Below are 22,668 nucleotides of genomic sequence, written 5' to 3'. Positions count from 1 at the left end.
TGGTTTAGTTTAGACCATCATCCCCAAAATCAATCCCAACCTTCCTTTTGCGGTATTGAACCTTTTTATAAAATTTCATAGAGATCCATTCACTTAAACTAAAGTTATTGTCTGGACACCAAATGTTTCTTTGGACGACGCAGACAACGACATCATACCATTATACGAACGCAAATTTTTTTTGCAATCGTATAATAAGAATAGATGTCTATTAGTTTTTCTATTGTTGGGTTCTATCTCATTGACTATGTCAGCATCTCTTCATATTCAACATCAGATGGTCTTTTTTGTAGTAAAAAATATAACTACACATTTCAACATCCCACATCTATCAGAATCCAAGATATGAATGTTGGTATAAACTTATTAAACAAAGGTCAGAAGGGATCTATCATATAGTTTACAATACCTAAAATGCATTGATGTAAAACTTCATTTAAACTTTTCAATCTATATATGATATACAATGCAACTTCATCAAACGACATAGAAATAGAATAATTCTTTGATCATTTCTCTTATGGCACCTGATGTATGACTCTGTAAGTGCAAATCCTTGTTGATGTCAACACCTTGTATTCTCAACCTTAAGTGATTATGTGAACTACAAATTGCTGAGGGAGTAAACAAATCTCTCAAATTAAAAAAATTATAAGTACAATATCAATCATGATTAAGATTTAATGATGTGAAGTTTTATAGAAGCATCTGTCATATCCACACTCAGTTACTCCTTCATTCAGTCAATCGATCAGATCTAAGTAACACATCAATGATCCATACAGAATTTACTGATCAGCTCAAACATACACTAAGGATTCATACAGTACAACACAACAACGATAGACACTATGAATCTCCTCTTCCTCTGCCTCCTCCTCGTCCACCCCCTCTTCCACCACCACCTCCACCCCCTCCTCCTCGGCCTCCACCTCGGCTACCAAACGCACCTGAAAATAAACAACCAGTGTTGTAATTGTGCAAAAAATTAATGATAGAATTAATCATTCAAAAATTTGATAACACTGCAGACATTTGTGAATTAATTTGTAGCTGAGGCATTTGATTAATTTTTTTTCCATATTTGAATTCTAAGATTTTTGATTGAAGATTGCCTAATGCAGCATCAGCATAAAAAAGCTACATCAGGGCAATGAATTCTTACATGATTTATTTAGCTATTTGTTTTGTTACATTGAAATTTAGTGTAAATGAAGACAAGAATGCAAGGAATTCAGATTTTTTCCACTTATTCACTATATTTTTGTGCAACTTCATTGACAAGTTTTTCAAGACAAACAATGTTATATATTTCAATATTGCACTTAAAAAGTTGGGTGATATTTTCAAAATGATTAATTCAATTGTGTTTTAGGTTATAGAGTCTCCTTTCATTTGTTGAACTTGTTATATCATGTATAACATTAAAGTACAACATTGTATCTTTTATATGATATGTAAATTCATATTTTATGCATTGTTATTTACAAAAATACTTTGAAGAATTCGGGATATTATGACTTTACTACAGGTCAAATTGGACATGCAAAGCCCACCTGCAGACATAAACCTATAATCATTGATAATATACAACATCTCATTAAAATTATACAGGCTCACAGAAAATTTATATGTTTGAAATTTGTTTTTAATAATTTTAATAAGCAGGTAAGTAAGTTATATCGTTTATCGTTTTTCTCAATCTTTTTTGTTTCACCGTGATACAATAGACATAAAACAGGCATAAAAATATGATTTCCTCAGATGTACAGATAAAACTCACTTAGATATCATTTCATAGTAGTATCATTTTCAACCAAGAAAATCTATCTCTTTGATCTAATATAAACACCTCTTATTTTTAATGCCAAAATATCAGCATAGTTATAAATGCACTGGAAATCACATAGGATTTAAGTTATAATGTTTTCTATTATGTAATGTTATTAAGATTTAAATGCTTCATTTTATTTTTCCCTCCTACTTCATGAGAAGATTAAAGAGATTAAATTTTGATGTGTAAAGATAAATTTTAATGTTATAATGTTGTGAAAGGGATTATGATAGATGGATGTTTGATGCATTTTTTTCTTAATCGACTGGATTATGTTTTATGAAGTAAATGAGATTTTTATTTATGTATTTTTTGTAACTCTTCTGACAAAAGGCAATTGTTGATCCCAATTTTACCCTTGTACATAAATCTTTACCTCAATAAATGTATTTTAGGAATAAGGATACTAAACATGGGACATTTATATTTGGATAAATCCATATTTATTGTTTGAGAGTTATGTTTATTGATACTGATGAAAATATTTCTTTTTTTCAACTTGGAAGCATGTATAAGTCGATAAAATAGTTTAAACACAATACTAGAAAAAAAAAGACCTATTTTAATTTTGTCACATAGAGTTAGATATGGAAGTACATGTATTAACCAAAAATGGTAGAATTTGTTGATACTTTGTCAAAATGTAGTACTATGGTTTCATTTATTTTTGTGGGTATCAATTTTCGTGGATTGAAGAAAACTTATTTCCTGGGTATTTGATTCCATGGATTTGCCAATCTATGTTTACAAAGTTTATAGATAAAGTGTAAATTGTGAACAATTTCAATTCATGGTTCACCTGTACCCACCAATAACATGAACATTTGTATCCTACAAATAGTAATGCATTCACAGTATATATTTTGATACATTGTCAAAATGTAATACCGTATATATTTTGATACATTGTCAAAATGTAATACCGTATATATTTAGAAATGTTTGAATATATTATAAAAATGATAGGTCACTGAGATTGTTTTCAAGCTACAGGTTTTAAAACTCAAGGACCATTTAGGTCTATATACATATTCAACAATGGTCACTGTATCCAACACTGTAGCTAGACTACAATAAAATTTATGACAGAAATCTCCTTTTTGATGATCTTGGACAGCTGGCTATTATTTCTGTTTGGTTTTTTTTCTCACTTTATTCTTAAGTGTTTGCCCAAAACACAAAATAGAGTACAAAAAAAAAAATGGAGAATGTGTCAATGGGACAAAGATGATATCCCCACTTGCCTATCATATAAAGTTATAAAGGGACATAACTGAAGAACAGTAAAAGTGAAACTACCCAAATTTGTACTTGATCTGAGTTTTGTGATAATGATAAGTATAGAGTATAAGTTTTGCAACATTTGGTTGAAATAAATTTAAGTTGGAGAATGGAAACAAAAAAATCAGCAATTTTTCCATTTGTAAAGGGGCATAACTCTAGAATGGTTAAAGCAGTGCTACCAAAATTCAAACTTGATCTGTGTTTTGTGGTAATATAAAGCATTGTCATAAAGTTTCATAACATTTGGCAGAGGCAAACTAAAGAAATAGAACCAAAACCAACTTTGGGACCTACCCTTTTACCTTGGGACGACAGCCAGAAAATATTAATTTTAATGCTATATGGGGGGAGGGGGGGGGGGGTAATTTCCTTTCATTCAAAACTTCCGGTTTCAAATTTCTGTTTTCATATTTCTTTGAGTATATTTAACCAAAATGATGTAGGATGTTTGCTTCTCTATATCAAAATAACAATATGTTGATAGTGGGTCTTCCCATGGATACAAACAAGTGCCTGTGGTATGTCACAAATTTCTGTGATTAGAAAACTGTGGATTTTTTAAATTTATATGATAAATTTGTTTTTTGAAAGTGCAAGAATCTTGGAATACATTGGTACAAAAAACATGATTTCCTCCATAATGACACCTTTGGACTCCACCCTTTACTCTATAATGCCGCCTTTTGATGCCTGTGTAGGGTCTCAGTGAAATCTGTAGCAGACTTTATGAAATTTGTATCTAATATAAAAAGGATATTCATGAAAATATCTGCCTGGAATTTCATTTATGAAATATTTGTTTTTGTAATATAGAATCCAATTATTACTTTAAACTTGATGATTTTTTTTATTGAAGAAATCCTATGCGAATCAAGTATGTTTAAAAACTAGAGGCTCTAAAGAGCCTGTGTCGCTCACCTTGGTCTTTGTGAATATTAAACAATGGACACACTTTGGATTCATGACAAAATTGTGTTTTGGTGATGGTGATGTGTTTGTAGATCTTACTTTACTAAACATTCTTGCTGCTTACAATTATCTCTATCTATAACAGTACTTTCTGTGGAAAATGTTATTGAAAATCTTCAAATTTTAACAAAATTGTTAAAAATTGACTATGAAGGGCAATAACTCCTTAGGGGGTCAATTGACTATTTTGGTCATAGTGACTTATTTTTAGTTCTTACTTTGCTGTACATTATTGCTGTTAACAGTTTATCTCTATCTATAATAATATTCAAGATAACAAAAAAAACAGCAAAATTTCCTCAAAATTACCAATTCAGGGGCAGCAACCTAACAACCGATTATCCGATTCATCTGAAAATTCCAGGGCAGATAGATCGTGACCTGATCAACAATTTTACTTCCTGTCAGATTTGCTCTTAATGCTTTGGTTTTTGAGTTATAAGCCAAAAACTGCATTTTACCCCATGTTCTATTTTTAGCCATGGCGGCCATCTTGGTTTGTTGGCCGAGTTACTGGACACATTTTTTTAACTAGATACCCCAATTATGGCTAAGTTTGGTTAAATTTGGCCCAGTAGTTTCAGAGGAGAAGATTTTTCTAAAGAGATTACTAAGATTTACGAAAAATGGTTAAAAATTGACTATAAAGGGCAATAACTCCTAAAGTGGTCAACTGACCATTTTGGTCATGTTGACTTATTTGTAGATCTTACTTTTTTGAACATTATTGCTGTTTACAGTTTATCTCTATCTATAATAATATTCAAGATAATAACCAAAAACAGCCAAATTTCCTTAAAATTACCATTTCAGGGGCAGTAACCCAACAACAGAATGTCCGATTCATCTGAAAATTTCAGGGCAGATAGATCTTGACCTGGTAAACAATTTTACCCTGTCAGATTTGCTCTAAATGCTTTGGTTTTTGAGTTATAAGCCAAAAACTGCATTTTACCCCTATGTTCTATTTTTAGCCATGGCGGCCATCTTGGTTGGTTGGCCGGGTCACGCCACACATTTTTTAAACTACATACCCCAATGATGATTGTGGCCAAGTTTGGATTAATTTGTCCCAGTAGTTTCAGAGGAGAAGATTTTTGTAAAAGATACCTAAGATTTACGAAAAATGGTTAAAAATGGACTAAAAAGGGCAATAACTCCTAAAGGGGTCAACTGACCATTTCGGTCATGTTGACTTATTTGTAAATCTTACTTTGCTGAACATTATTGCTGTTTACAGTTTATCTCTATCTATAATAATATTCAAGATAATAACCAAAAACAGCAAAATTTCCTTAAAATTATCAATTCAGGGGCAGCAACCCAACAACGGGTTGTCCGATTCATCTGAAAATTTCAGGGCAGATAGATCTTGACCTGCTAAACAATTTTACCCCATGTCAGATTTGCTCTAAATGCTTTGGTTTTTGAGTTACAAGCCAAAAAATGCATTTTACCCCTATGTTCTATTTTTAGCCATGGCGGCCATCTTGGTCGGTTGGCCGGGTCACGCCACACATTTTTTAAACTACATACCCCAATGATGATTGTGGCCAAGTTTGGTTTAATTTGGCCCAGTAGTTTCAGAGGAGAAGATTTTTGTAAAAGTTAACGACGACGGACGACAACGACGGACGACGGACGCCGGACGCAAAGTGATGGGAAAAGCTCACTTGGCCCTTCGGGCCAGGTGAGCTAAAAATTACATGGAGAAAAGGGTTAAAAAAATTGACACAAGCACGAACTTACGAGATTTATGACCATCTATTGAGTCCAAAGAGTTGGCAAACATTTTGTAAGCCCTAACATTTAACTATCACTATTGTTTTTTGTTAACAACCAGCTTTGTTAACAAACAGCAAACACCCTCGGTCCCAATACCCTTAATAGCGTCATTGAACAACTTCTTCTTTTTTGTTAAGTTCATGTTTTGGTTATTATATTTGCATCTTGGATAAATATTTTAAAAGCACCAACCCTATTATTTTCAACACGGTTTGACTTTTTATTTTATTCTGTACTAATAATTCTTGTGATGCATTCAAATGCATTTGCTCCATTTCATTGGGACTACAAACCATCGCTAAGAAAGTAAAGTAAATTTAGTGTAGGTAGTCCAACTGAAGAGAGCATTTCTCCACATTTTTACTGCTTATCAAAAATAGGGTTTTAAAGCGGCAATTACATGTAAAACAGTGGTTCCCAATCAGAATTATTTATTTAAATCTCTCTGCTACAATTAAGAATTAAGAAAACTAAGTATGATTCCTTACACATATATATACATGATATAAGCTTATTATTAATGTATTTCACTTGCAGATATGAAGAACATGTCACCAGAGGGTTTCATATGAAATAAAAAATAAAATCCTCCCACCTGCCCCATTTTTTTCAAAAATCTTGATGAAAATCTACTAATTAAATTTAGTTGGCCATATCTACAAAGTTTTATAAAATTCTGTTGTGTGGTTTCAGGAGTTGCCATGACAAGAACAGGGCTGACAGACTGTAGTATATTGAGACCAATAAGTTCATAACTGCTAGAAAAAAATTGAATCATAATTTCCTTTCGATATGCACATCTACATATCCTTATTATCTACAAAGTTTCAAAAGCAGAACAGGAGTTTTGAGTAAAAATTAAAGGCAGGATGAGCAACTTGGCAAAACAAATAGGCAGGATGACAATTTATGTATAAAAAAAGGAGAATATATCCCAATGAACACAGATGATGCCCTGGCTTGCATTCAACATTATAAAGGGACATAACTCAAGAATGATAAACGTGACGCTACCCAATTTTGTACTTGATCTGAGTTTTGCGGTAATAAGTATTGTGTATAGGTTTCATAATGTATGTTTGGGGCAAACTTAATTTACAAAACAGAAACTAAAAATTTCGCAATTCTTCAATTGTAAAGGGGCATGACTTGATAATGGTTAAAGTGATGCCATCAAAATTCAACTTGATCTGTGTTTCGTGGAAATAAGCCTTGTGTATAAGTTTTATAACATTTGGATGAGGTGAACTTAAGTTAGAGAACAGAAACTAAATACTTTGTAATTTTACCATTTATAAAGGGGCATAACTATAGGACGGTTCTAGTTATGCTAGTAAAATTCAAACTTTATCTGTATTTTGTGGTAATAAGCGTTGTGTATAAGTTTCATATCTGTTGGTTAAAGGGAAACTTCGCAAAAAAATCAAAAATTGATATTATGTCCATTCTGTATAAAAATGCTCAAATTTATAGATATTAAAGTTTTATTCCGCTAAATAAGAGATCACCATCGATTTTAAATTTTGAGTATCAGTTCTCTGCTCTCCGCCATCTTGTCACCTTCTCCGATGAAAAATCCTGATATGTCTATAAACCACAAAGGAACAAAACTACAGTAAACGATGTAGTCGTAATTGCGTGTCGATATCTTGTCAATCGTACGGTTGTTTTATCTGACTGACTAACTTGATACGGAAAATGGTCTTATATTTTTAAATAACCATATAGTCTGTTATTTTTAAACTGTTAATATTGTAATTAGTTAAAAAGTCAAAGTTCAAATCATAAATAAGTGTTCCGTGGAAATTGTTTTCGAAAATCTAATTCGTTCATAATTCTTTCAAGTAATAAACTTTATTTAAATAAATTCGGATCTTCCCTCATCGGATCACCAGCATGGCTAAAGGGTCGGCTAAAGGTATTACTCCCAAAGGTATTGGAAGGGGTGTAAGGTGACACGTCCAGGTATTCAATCGATTTCCTGTCCGGCGGGCTTGCAAGTTCATGCATCGTTTCACTTCTGTAGGTATTGATCAGTGTACACGACCGTTACTTATAACTTTCCATTTTGAACTATCAGGTGCATGTATAATATACATTTTTGTCTTGCGTGTCCGAAAGTGATATAATATACTAGTCATTACTGAACTCATACGCTTGTTTATAAATAACATTTCTGGTGTAAATAATATTATTTATAAAAAAAAAATAATACAAAAAAAAAATTGAAGAAATACAAATCTATTTACATATTTTTCCTAGGGTTAATTTGGGAAAATGTAATATATACTCGTTGTCAATAGTTTAGGACAGATTGGAACATACCAGAATTATTGATTTAAAAAAATGTGCGCACTTGTCGACAATTCGTGTATACATACGCCTGGGTAGAAAGTTACGGAACTATAGTCAGTAGCGCAATTTAAAATATGTATACATGTATACATTAAACATAAGAAAGAAACATACATTTTGTGTAAATTGTGGTAAAAGTTTTGTAAATAGACTAGTCCACGTATGCCAACAGTATGTAATCAACGAATTCGATAGACTATTGTATACCAAAAGAAGAAGAAGAAAAAAAAGAAACAATTTGATTTAAATACAGGTCAATTTATAACTTGCTTTGGTTCATCGAAGTTAAGAACATAGTAAACTCACAGATTTATATATCAATTAGATTGTTCTCGAATAAAGGACGAAATTTGTCATCATCACAATTGTTCCAACATTCATGTAAAATATATGCAACTGGACGTACACTAATAATCCTCAAGGGATGTGAATATTTTCTAGGAAAACTATTGAGTATCAATTTCGGGATTTATTTTCTTTCTTGATATTCAATGAAGTTAAAGAATAAACTGCTTGTCGGATATTTGTCCGCTTTAGGGGTATTCTTGCAAGTTGAACAGACTTATAATAACATTCAAAAATAGGGAAAGATAACATTAAATTCGTTGTCTTTAATTTTAAACATCGTTGGTCAAATAGTTATTTAAGTATATATATACGTTGGGAGACGACGATTATTATAGTAGTCTCAGATTTTAATAAGGACGTTCCCGATTATGAATAAATTTGGTCGACGTTTTTCACACTTGAAAAGAATATCTATTCGTAATTTTTCGATTCCATTCCAATACAAAAGTATTTTTTCTTTATTCGTACATATTATATTCCGCTTCGGTAGAGTTATCTTTAGATAGTTTCATATATTAATTAATACATGGCTTTCAAAAGTCTAAATGTAAGTGTTCTCGTACATTTTTTCGCCTAATAAAGACAAATAAAAATGATTTAGTAAAGCTATTTCTAATTTCTAAGTCCCCCTTTTTTATGAGACATAAATCAAGGACAAGACTTGTATATCATTTCATTCTGACATATGAATTAAGTTTCCCGTCTTTAACCGAAAATTGTGTATTTCTTAGTAAATTAACTTATTTGAATTCAAATAAATAATAGCACCAAATATAATTAAATAATTCCACGGCGACCAATTTTTATTTGTCACTAACTTGAATATGTATTTTTAATGTGTGTATTAAATGCTCCCACTGATCCGAATAGACAGTCACACCTGGCAAGGTGTGCCCTAGAGGCGTGGTTAAATACCGAAGTGCAAATAACAATTTACCTTTCAACAAGCCATCTACGAGTATTGCCACAGAACCGTGAATACACACATCGTATAAACCTAGTCATAGCAGAGATAGTAAAAGGTCAATAATAGTACACCAACATATTGTCTTGACAGATTATTGTACTTTAATTTGTTCACCTTATCAGTCCGAAAATGCATTTATTAAAAATAAATTTATAACTTTTTGTGTTGTCTACAAAAATAATTCGAATATATACGTTTAACATAGATAATTTATCTCACGAATGAGTACAATTGAACGTCTGTGCGTTTTATCTTCTTATTATCGGATGGTTATTAGATAAAGCATAAGTCATCGGCGCGCTTACGATTACGTTAAAATATGATTAAAAACCAAGACTTTTAATGATTGTATTTTAAATCCCGGCATGCAAAAATCAGGAGAAAACGTCACGACCTACAGGAAGTAGTTGATATTTTTTCATTAATTATTGAATTTCTCCTTTATTACTGCACATATAGCGATAAAACTTTGTGAATATATTTATTATGTCATAATGAACATATTTAAACCATAAGTAAAAAATCGTGAATTTTCCCTTTAAGAAATTAAGTTAGAGAAAGGAAACTAAAATTTTTGCATTTTTTACATTTATAAAGGACATAACTCTAGAACCGTTAAAGTGAGGCCATTAAAATTCAAACTTGATCTGTGTTTTGTGGTGATGAGCATTGTGAATAAGTTTCATAATATTTGGTCTAGGCAAACTCAAGTTAGAGAACGAAAACCATTTTTGGGACGTATGTACAGACGAATAAGGGTAAAACTTAATGCCCCCTCCGCTACGGTGGGGCATAAAAAGGCAATAAAAATCAAATGGTAGCTCCCTTATTTTCAATTGTATTTATATTTCCAATCATGTTTTTAGATTCTGCAGTTCCTGTTGTATGACCTAATTTAAAATATAGGTTTAATAACACAGCATAGACCCCATTCTAACAAAATCCTAAGCCAAATTACAATCAGATAATGTTTCCAGTATAACTTCTACAGGCCAGACAGCCCTCTTTTCACATGAGAATATTTGAATAATGGGATTTTCTTTGTCAGAGATTTAACTAGTACTGTAACTTTTAACTACTGTGTGAAGTTGATTAAATTTAAACTTTTCACCCTGAAAAGTATCATACCTCGTCCTCCTCTTCCTCTTTGTGGACCTCCTCTACCACCACCTCTTCCTTCACCACGACCTTTAGATTTTTGTATGACCTCTTCCTTTACCATGTCGATGACCTCATCAGGTATTCTGAGGTATTTAATTGTACTTCCCCTTATATAACATTCTGGCATTCTCCAAAATCTATCACCATCCTAAAATTATAAATGCTAATCTTATAAATTATACTTATCAATCATTCTTGGCATGCAAATGCTGCAACACATCTGTAATCTTAAAACAGTCTTTGAGTAGCAACTTTACTTGTTAGATGTTAAACATTGACCAAGATCTGATCTAAAAAAAAAAAGGAGGGTGAGGGCCATCTTTAACATAAGACAGAATTAAATTGTTTTTGAGATAATGTCAGATATGTTACCATAATATGCCCCATAATTGGGTGTATAAAAACTGGCTACTATGAATTATCTGAAAACAGCTTCAAACGTCAATCAATCAATTACTATCATTTTTTTGAATATCTAGTCTTTATTACCACCTTACATATATATAAACTTACCCTTGAGGTACAAATAACTTCTCTGAGATTTATATTCATCCAGTTATCACAGCTGACTAAATGTCCATTGTATGTTTCTCCATTCTTTAACTCCACTAACTATTAAAAAATAAAATAAAATAAAAATAAAAAACTGCTGAACCAACGCCTTAGTGGTGAAGTGAAGGTAGAGTCACTAAAGAGGATACCCGATGGTATGCAGGGTTGTTAATAAAAAAAATAACTATCAAAAAATACAAGAAGCTGTTTTAACATATTTATCAGTGCCATTTACAGAGAACTTGAGAGTCCATGAAATACAGACCTCTTGTTACCCTTTAATTAGAATATTACAATGAAATCTTATGCTCAATGTTTGGTCCTTATCCTGCATGCAACTGAAATACATGAACACTAAAGCACAAGAGTGTATATCACGTATGATGAAATAAATGAGGAATGTGTCCATACGGACATGGATGATGCCACCCGCTAGCATATAACATAATAAAGGGTCATAACTAAAGAACTGTAAAAATGAAGCTCCCGAAACTGGAACTTAAACTGAGTAAAGAGGTAATAAGCATTATATATACATTTCATTAAATTTAGTTTAGTTGAGACAAACTTAAGTCAGAGAACGGAAACAAAATATCATATAAGGTTATAAAGGGACATAACTGAAGAACATAAATCAAAGTGCTTGTAAGCACTGATGGGTGAAGATTATTTTAATTTTTTCAGTGGACATTGCATTGTGTAAAGCATTGGTTGAAGTTGATGTAATTGTTTAAATTAATTTTTAAAATTGGAGTTATATTCCTTTTTCCATAATTGTAGTTGGTTAACATTTTTTTTTATCTTGGAGTTATCTTCCTTTATCCATAATTGTAGCTGAGTTATTAAACTTATACACTTATTATTACTATAAAATACAGATCAAGTTTGAATTTTGATGGTGTCACTGCAACCGTTCTATGGACAAAGGAAGATAACTCCAATTTCAAAAATAAATTTAAATAATTATACCATTGATATTTTTAGAACAAACATAAGATTACTTTTTTTCTGTTTGTAAAGGAGCAGATCTTTAGAATGATTGATGTGACTCTACCAAAATTCGTTTTTGATCTGTATTTGTGGTAATCAGCATTGTGTATTAGTTTAATATTATTTGGTTGAGGCAACCTAAGTAATTGAACGGAAACAAAAAATTCAGCATTTTTTCATTTGTAAAGGGGCATAACTCAACAACGGTGAATATGACGCCACCAAAATTCAAACTTGATCTTTTTTTATGGTAATAAGCATTTGTATAAGTTTCATAACATTTAATTAAGGCAAACTTAAGTTAGAGAACAGAAACTAAAATTTTTGCAATATTTCCATGTATAAAGAAAGGGGCATGACTCTAGAATGATTAAAGTGACGCCATTAAAATTCAAACTTGATCTGTGTTTTGCGTTAATTAGCAATGTGTATACTGGTAAGTTTCATAACATTTGGTCGAGGCAAACTTAAGTTAGAGAACGGAAACCAATTTGGGACGTACATACAGAAGGACGGACGTACATACAGACAGACAAGGGTACAACTTAATGCCCCCTCCGCTACGGCAGGGGTAAAAAAAACCTTATAATTCAAATAAGAATAAACTGTTGACACAGATATATGTTTTGCCAGTAGGCATAAAAGTTAGAAAAAATGCCTGGACCATAACCATGATAACCTGATATAAACTTATAGTTATGCTCTTTCAAACAAAATATCATTAATCTATCAAAACTTTATTCTATAAAACTAACTTAAGCAGAAAACATAACATTGAAGATAGCTCATTAATTCAGTCACTGGACCATGTCTAAGGAGAAAGGCCTCAGAATAGTTGTTAAAATGGAACGTACTAATAGTAATGTAAATTATTGTTGATTCATCACCAGTAGATCCTATCTAACTAAAAGAATATGTTAAAAGTAATCAAAAGTAATCAAAAGTAATCAAAAGTATCAAAAGGATGACTAAGGAGGACAGTGCTTAAATACATAGACAATTGAATTTGTATGTATACTCAAGCACACCTAAATAAAAAAAAAATTTAATTAATGGCCTTTAAAAAAAAATTACTTGGTTATTGTAAATAATAAATGAAACATCATATGTATTATTTCTAAATGAATCTGATTGTAAAATTTTACAAAATTTATAAAAAAGGTATGATATGCATCTGACAATGCCTTGAAAATTAACAATTTTAGTTTCTTCTGCAAAAAATGACGGAAAAATGGTTTGAGATACTTTAAATATGGCATTGGATTGATGCCAAATTGATCCATTTCTACTTAAAAATATTCTTCCAAAAATGTTTTTATATCACAAATCTTTTATCCTAAACACCTATGCAACACAGAATTTGAGATACATCAAAATATCAGATCTAAAGATTTCTTTTTAATTAGCACATTACCTTACATGTATTTAGGGTAAACAAGGAATTAAAATATGATAAATACTTTTTAATAATTTATTTACATAAAGTTCATTTATTTGTTGAAATTTCTTGACAATTTAAGATACTTTCAATCACATATGGACCATAATTTGGTATTCGGCCTTTGGTTTCTTTTTGTATCCTTTTTTATAAGTTCTAAAACTTCAACTTTCATTCTGTGGGTTGTGTTGGTGTTAGAATAGTATTAATGGAACAATTGAGTTTTTCAAGAAAAAATTAATACATTTTGATTCACCGTTTACATGACAGGAAACCAAACAGGAAACCAATCTTTATTTTCTTTATTTTGCGCAATATATTTCAAAAGACATAAATGAACACCATTACTAGTGTTACTTGCTTCATGTTAATATTTAAAAGCTATTTTCAATGTTAAATTAAAGTTTTTTTTTAAACGCGACAGGAAACCATAAGAAACCGAAAGCATTTTTTTAGTTTTATTTTATTGCAAAATCTGCTTTAAATAATCTGCACAGTATACTTTTTCTTAAAATCCATCTTGAATGTAACAGTATTATAAAACTCCTAAATATGTGCTTGTTTTGAAAACAATTAGTACTATTTATTCAGAAATTTCCATATTTTCTTCATTGATACAGGATACCATAATCTTTGTATCTTGATGTTTTAGCCAAAAAAATGTCTTTATATTTGGTTTTGAAATTCCAGTTATATACAATTTATTCCAAATCATTGGCAATGTAAAATTCTTTAAATCCAGTAAAGAAAAAAACTTTTAATTTTGAATTAAAATCTTTAAAATAGGCACCATATGATATTTGTGACCTGTACACCATCTACATGGTGTCCACATTTTAACCTACTTTAGTGGGCTAAAATAATTAGAGTACTTCCTTTCAAGTCAGGCATAGTAAAAGTTTACTTCTCCTTTGACAAGTTTATTGCGTTTCTGAAAAGTGTTTGCAGAACATGAATAAAAAAAAAAAAAAAAAAATTGTGACTAAGATACCACCTTTGTACATTCCAAGTGAAACGGTATATTAACATGTATTTTTTATTAAATTATCTTTATTCACCTAAAATATCCATTAATATTTACTGCTGAAGCAAAATCAATCCAACGAGCATCTGCACAATGATAAGAGACGTAATGTTGATTGAATTTTCCAAGGACGAAGTGTGTTATAACGTCTGTCAAATCTGAAATCGATTTTGTCAAGTCATTGGGCATTTATTTTCACACAAGATGGTATGTAACATTATGCACATAGGAAAAATAATAGACCCCCGGCGCAATCTCTTTGAAAATTGTATTTTCCTTTTTTAAACAAGACGAAACAGGTCTACAGATTATGTTTGCTAACATCCCGTTGGAAACAAAAACAATGCTTAGACCTAGTATTTCATATAGCGGGCTGTGTGGGCGTGATCACATGTTAGTCACATGTTTCACGTATGACCGGAAATGATTAGATTTTAACGACAAAAACAATTTTAATAAAAAAAAAGGAAATAACTGGACTTCTGTTTCGTGTGAAATTTAACGCATAATGATAACGTCATTTTCTAACTTAATTATTACGAAGAACAAAACTAGAATGTAAATCATCTGTGATTTACCTGTTTGAACATCTCGCGAGAGTTCATATTTGCATATTGATATAAAGAATTCTATTACAACAAAGCAGATTACATCATCTAAAATTTGCGTTACGAAATCGGAAACCAAAGTAACGCTAGTGTTCTTACACCTGCTACAGAAATACTTATAGTTCTCGGCATTTTCTTCTGACTATTCTTATTGGTCGATGTTTTTTATTATTTGAAAGCAAAAGCTACGAATTTGCCAGTGACGATTACCTATAAATCAGTCAGTGTTATGCACTTCGGAAGCGAAAAGTAACGTGAGAAACGACACAAAAATACGGTCATATAATCTTTGAAAGGAGTATGTTCGATAAGGTCCTAAAATGGCCCACTTTTTTAGCGTAAATTTCAAATTCGGATTTATTGACCAATGTCACGATAAATTATAGCTAATACATTGACTAAATAGGATATAAGCCATTTTGTTTAAAATTCTACGTTTCTGCGTTTCATTATGACGTCACAAGTTGTACTCATATTTATTTTTCACGAAAAAATCAATGAAAATGGGTAAATTTCCAAAGATTATTTGACAGGAAACATAGAGCGCATACGTCGACAACAAAGGTCTTTTAAAATAATGTTTGTGAAGACATTTAACATGTCTTATTTGAATATTAAGCTTGTCGACGCCTGCGCTCTATGTTTCCTGGTCCTTTATTTGGTTGAAATCCCGCTGATTTTGTCAAATTTCACCAAAATCCCTTATCTTGACCATTTTGGAATGTAAAAATCGTTGTGTTAGAATTAAACTTTGAAAAAAAACAGCTCTGTTTAACTTTTTCACATGTAACTTAAAACAATTATTGTCTTGTAACCATGAACTTATAATTGGGGCCAAATATTGCACTTACTGAACTTACTCCTTTGTTAATTTCAATTTTTTTTCTAGGGAAGAGTAGCATACACTTGTATGTTGATAAAAATAAAGGCATCTTTAGATGTAGTTACAACTTTTCTTACAGTAATACACATTTTTATCACTTTTCTATCATTATAGGAAACGAGCCCAATAGCAAATTATGGTCCATATGTGCAATATATTTTAAGTATCAATTGCTTTAATAATATAAACCAATTTTAATCATGATTTTGATATTTATATGACATTTGCTCTTTTCTACTGCTCTTATTCCATTTCTCTCAAGTCATCTGCTATATTAGTAACAGACACATCATTATGACATAGCAGTGATATACAAAATTAAAGCAAAATATGTGTAAAGAAATGAAATGAAAAAAGAACAGTTGATAAGTTATTGCACAAAATCTGTTGTTTGAGTGGTTTAAGGGGAGATTTGTGTAAAAATTTATGAAAATAAAAGACACAGGAAGGACTTCAAAATTGAACAAAATCTCACATCTAATTGTAAATTAAAGATGGCCCTTACACACCCTTTGTTCTTGGTTTAGTCATGGAAGTATTGTCAATATAATACTTCCAGGTTTTAGTATACTTTGAGTGCTAGATGTCAAAAATATTTTTAAGTACTAAAATTTGTAATATTTTGCATGTAAATTTTACATGTACTTCATATCATGCATCTTGTCTGCATCTATGAATATGAAATAAGTGCATTACATAATACAGGTCTATTAATGTGGCTCTCTGTCTTAAAGGAACTATGGGAAAAATTTGCACTTTATAAACAATGAAGACCTCAAGGCAAAACTAAATGCAATCAAAATGATGATCCAAATGAATCAGACCAATAAAATATTTTAAAAATGTATACACATTAATGATGTCTATCTCTGGGTCAATATATGAACCAAACTAAGTTCCTCAAGCAAGAAATATGGATGTGAATGTTTATTGCTGTTTGTCTTTGTGAATCTTATTTCTCATAGAAGTCATTTTGTGGTTGTTAGTGTGATCTGTTTTAATGTCCAATATTTTTAGTTATTTTTTCAATACTTTTTAGGTACATGTATAAGTACTGGATAGAATGGCATTTATGATTTTCGATCATATAAGAGTACAGCAGTATAACACTACCTGTCAACTTATACAAAATGTTCATCCCTCAACCATAAATAAATGGGCTGTGGTTGAACAATATCATTATCAAATCTTTAAAATGGATCTTTCACATGCCAAATTAACAAAATCATTTTGATTGTGATATTAGGTCATGGTGAACAAAATATATTAACAATGTACATGATGTATCACTGATATTTTATCATAGGTCCCATAAAATTGAATCTAAGTTAATACAAAAATTCACGTCCTACTGGCAGCATGAAATGTAGGTCAAGGAGACTTAAATGTAACTGTAAATAAATTTAGAAATTATAGTTATCAATCAATGGACCTCAACACATATCTAAATAGTGTTGCCAAGTCTGGAAACTCTAAAAAAACAGACAAGGGTATACCTAAATGATACAGGGCTTAAGTTTGGTTTACAATCAACTTTAATGTTTGTAAATCCCTGTAAAAATGGATATATTTCACCACACAGCATGCACATTTTTTTAAACATACATGTTCTCTCTGGGATGATGTTAATAACAAAGCAGGAAGGAGTATTATCATTCAAGTGTAAAAAAGAACATGGAAAAATATGGCAGTTTGACCTTCAATAGGAGAGTTAATCCTTTCTGGTTGTTCTTAAAAAAACAGTCACAATCTGTTCAAATATATTCTTAATAACATATTTCTCTGATCTATGATTTTAAACTAGAATAGTATCTTGAAAGGTAAATAATTGGGACTGATACATCAAAATGAGTTCCTATTATTATATGTATATGTAACTTTTGATGTTATCTAGAGACGTAAATAATTGGGACTGATACATCAAAATGAGTTCCTATTGTTATATGTATATGGAACTTTTGATGTCATCTAGAGACGTAAATAATTGGGACTGATACATCACAAGAGTGCACACGCTGAAATGTCTCGCCTTCTATACTAATCATTGATATTATGTTGATAGTCTTAAGTATAAAGCTAAGCTTTATTACAACTGTCACATAAACTTTACATTAACCAAGATAACTAAACAAAGACCAATGAACCTTGAAAAAGAGGTCCAGGTCAGATGAACCATGCCAGGCAGACAGGTACAGCTAACAATGCTTCTATACAACATATATAGTTGACACATTACTTATAGTTTAAGAAAAATAGACCAAAACACAAAAACTTAACACTGTGCAATGAACTGTGAAAATGAGGTCACGGTTAAATAAAACCTGCTCGACTGACATAAAGATCATAAAATATTTCCATACACCAAATATAGTTGACCTATGGCATATAACATTAGATAAAAAGACCAAAACTCAAAAACTTAACTTTGACCACTGAACCATGAAAATGAGGTCAAGGTCACATGACATCTGCCCGCTAGACATGTACACTTAACAATCATTCCATACAACAAATATAGTAGACCTATTGCATATGGTATGAGAAAAACAGACCAAAACACAAAAATTTAACTATAACCACTGAACCATGAAAATGAGGTCAAGGTCAGATGACACCTGCCAGTTGGACATGTACACCTTACAGTCCTTCCATACACCGAATATACTAGCCCTATTGCTTATAGTATCTGAGATATGGACTTGACCACCAAAACTTAACCTTGTTCACTGATCCATGAAATGAGGTTGAGGTCAAGTGAAAACTGTCTGACGGGCATGAGGACCTTGCAAGGTACGCACACATCAAATATAGTTATCCTATTACTTATAATAAGAGAGAATTCAACATTACAAAAAATTTGAACTTTTTTTTCAAGTGGTCACTGAACCATGAAAATGAGGTCAAGGACATTGGACATGTGACTGACGGAAACTTCGTAACATGAAGCATCTATATACAAAGTATGAAGCATCCAGGTCTTCCACCTTCTAAAATATAAAGCTTTTAAGAAGTGAGCTAACGCCGCCGCCGCCGTAGCCGCCGCCGCCGCCGGATCACTATCCCTATGTCGAGCTTTCTGCAACAAAAGTTGCAGGCTCGACAAAAATGAGTTCCTATTGTTATATGTATATGTAACTTTTGATGTCATCTAGAGACGTAAATAATTGGGACTGATACATCAAAATGAGTTCCTATTGTTATATGTATATGTAACTTTTGATGTCATCTAGAGACGTAAATTATTGGGACTGATACATCAAAATGAGTTCCTATTGTTATATGTATATGTAACTTTTGATGTCATCTAGAGACATAAATAATTGGGACTGATACATCAAAATGAGTTCCTATTGATAAATGTAACTTTTGATGTCTGTCTGTGTCACTTGTAAGACAGTTTAGCTCCAATTATAGTATCACAGATGATACTGATAAACTTAACAGAGAAGAACAATGTCAGACTTTTCAAATGATAGTTTTAGTTGTTTTACTGAAGAGAAAATTTTGAAAACTTACCATAGGGTGATTTACAGCAGTCCTCAACAGGGACAAAGGCAACTGAAAAATAAAACAGAGCTTTACTGACACATAATGATAATTTATTCACTCTGTAAAGTTTTATTTACATTTGTATCCAGGCTCATATATTTAACACAGGGATCTGACCACTGAAAAAAAGGTTTCATCAACAAATCATCTTTATACACATGTATAACCTTTTAAAGTGGTCAACATGATGGTAAAGGATTTTGGTAGTCACTGTCAAACATAGATACATGTACTTTTTGTATGTGAAAACCTCACAATAGAAGTTAAAATGTATACAACTCTGTCTATTGAAGTTTGCAAATATTCTGTTTTAGCTTTCTAATGAAAGAAATTATGTTTAGACAAGTATATTGCAGAGTCCGAAAATGTCATTATTTTCGTATGTTGCATTAAGGTTGGCAAAAGAGTATTGCCCAGCCCAGTGGGAAATACTGGGAAAACCCAGGTTTTACTGGGTTTTACATGGTAACACTGGGCAGTGATTAAACACAAATGCAATACATTTAAAATATTTATAAACATATTTTGTTTATAAATAAGTTAACTTGTTTGAGATTCTTATAATACAAGTGTATACATTTGAGAAAGCATTATTTCAGCAACTACAATGTATGAGAAAGGTGTACATGAAGACACATTCGTGATATTAGGCAAATATTAATGAAAAAAGCCTTTCTCAATAATTCTCTACAAAATCTATAACATGTATATGTACATCACTAATTAATAAGTAATTATTCAGATTAGACACAGATATGTTTACATAACAATAATCAGCCTTTTCATTTTTATAAGTATTAATGACATGACCCTGTCGGGTGTTTATTTAGCAATATGATTGCAAAGCATTTCAAATTTAAACAATTAAATACTTTATTTCACACTACAAAATGTATGTATGTAAGCAATTTAAAACAACAATCATGATATTCTAATTATTCAAGACAACTGGACTTTGATTTTAAATTGGGTGCGAACGTGTAGGGTGCGAACAGACCTTTGATGCGAACATGCCAGGTGCGTACGCAGGGGTGTGGAAATATTTGTTGTAAGCACTTGTCCCTGGGCAAGTAAAACTATAAATTTTACCTGTCCGGAAAAAAAGTTACTTGCCCTGATGATCCTAATAAATATTGAAGTATTTCTTGTTAGCTAATATGTGATTCTTACTAAGCACTGTTGTGCCTGACAAACAAATGAAATCCATTTGTCTATATGTGTAAAAAAAAATTAGGAAAGTAAGAAATTGGTTAACATCAATGGGACAGAAATCTAACAGCAAACCAACCAATGAACAACATGTAAAGGACAATTTTGCAGCAGTTTTTGAATAAAGATTGTAGCCAGTTGGTACATATACTCAATTTGAGGAGTGGACAGTAATTGAAGAAATGCAAACTAGTAAATAATAGTTAAACTATTGATGTTGTGGTGTTTCTCTAAACTGACACTCTTGTTCTAGATTATTTATTATTGTCTTGATGAGCAATTAAAGAGTCCCTTCTAATTTGAAACTTCGACAACACATAATATTGACCTTTCATCAATAAATAAGACAAAAACTTAATTTATTTTGCGAATTTCCATCCTAGATAGCCAGCGGCAAACTGATATCCACAATGGCTGAAATTCTCTGTTTTTTTATATTTTAAATACTCTGTGTTCTCCATTTGCGTTTAAGGTTTTCTACTCGACTCATTACTCTTTTTGTCTTACTTGCCCTGCTTTTTATTAAGTGTTTATCAATCTGAATTGTAATATTATACAAAATTGAAAGAAATGACACTTCCGGTAAATGATGGATAAAACCTAATTGATGATTCCGGCTCAATGGACAAAGCCAATGCAATTTTACGTGACTCCGGTTCGTATACTTATTTTAATTTATTTTGGTAATCAATCTATTTCCGGTATTATGTAATGTTTATCGTCATGAACATTGATGTTTTTACTTGCTGACCATTGGTTTCTTTTACATAAATTAAACATTTTTATACGTTTTGAAATCAATTTTATATTTTTGTTGGAATTGAACTTTGTTTTGTATATTTTTTTACTTGTCCATGGGCAACCAAGACAAAAATAATTACTTGTCCGGTTGTTCAAATGTACGAGTCGGGCATAGCATTTCCACACCCCTGGTACGTGTAGGGTGCCAAAATGTATTGGGCGCGAACAGACCTGATACCCTATTGCCTAGCCCAGGAAAATCTGGTTTTTCCCGCCTGGGTTTTCCAGGGCGGGTAATACTTTGCCAACCATGTGTTGCATACATTGGACAATGTTGAATTGATTAATTGAGGTTTCCTGAACGTCCAGTAACAAATACTTCATGCCCGTTTCGGACGACAGTGTTGTCGTTGGAAACTCTCTCTAAAATTGTGAGTTTTCAATTGAATAGTTTACTTTAACAAGTACAAAACATTTCTTGTTCTTAATAAAGAAGCTAAAACATAAATTCATGTACAAATAGGCCAGTTAAATGCTAAATTGGTACCATTTTCTGAATCGAAATTTCTACGAATTTGCCGGCGCATTTATGGTATGGTTGTGAACCTGAATATAAAAGAAGAACGAAATGTACTAAATTGTTTGCTTGTTTATCCCAATATTCAAATCATTTTCAATTTAATTTTATTTGCATTTAATGATCAGTAATCAAAATTTATAGATAATAGGCAATTTCGGTTTTCATTGACGACAAAATCATGTTTTATAAGACATGTATTTTTGGTTTGCAGAGAGATTTATTTTTTTGGTTTACGATAGTTAGTCGTTATACATTGACAAGTAATAATACATTAAATCAAATATGATTCAATGGTTTTTTGTCTTATTAAAGCTGCATCAAACAGTTCGTCACAATTTTATTAACTTAATTATGTAAATTGAAGAGGCAAAACCTTTTTTATTTTTGTTCA

The 22,668-nt window shown here is 31.4% G+C and overlaps 1 protein-coding gene across 1 annotated transcript; it reads right to left on the bottom strand.

Moving 5' to 3' along the window:
- Positions 1-663: 663 nt before the first annotated feature.
- On the bottom strand, positions 664-22,360 carry LOC139494614 (U6 snRNA-associated Sm-like protein LSm4). The gene is made up of 5 exons (XM_071282776.1): positions 22,245-22,360; positions 19,715-19,756; positions 11,217-11,315; positions 10,671-10,851; positions 664-950 (listed from the first exon to the last, which is right to left on the bottom strand). Exons 1-5 carry the CDS (start codon positions 22,245-22,247, stop codon positions 850-852), a joined length of 426 nt encoding a protein of 141 aa, XP_071138877.1. The 5' UTR covers positions 22,248-22,360; the 3' UTR covers positions 664-849.
- Positions 22,361-22,668: the final 308 nt, after the last annotated feature.

Source organism: Mytilus edulis, chromosome 1, assembly GCF_963676685.1.
Source record: "Mytilus edulis chromosome 1, xbMytEdul2.2, whole genome shotgun sequence".
NCBI classification, from domain to species: domain Eukaryota; kingdom Metazoa; phylum Mollusca; class Bivalvia; order Mytilida; family Mytilidae; genus Mytilus; species Mytilus edulis.
Note: the sequence above shows the minus strand (reverse complement) of the source record. Positions and strands in the feature narration are given on the sequence as shown.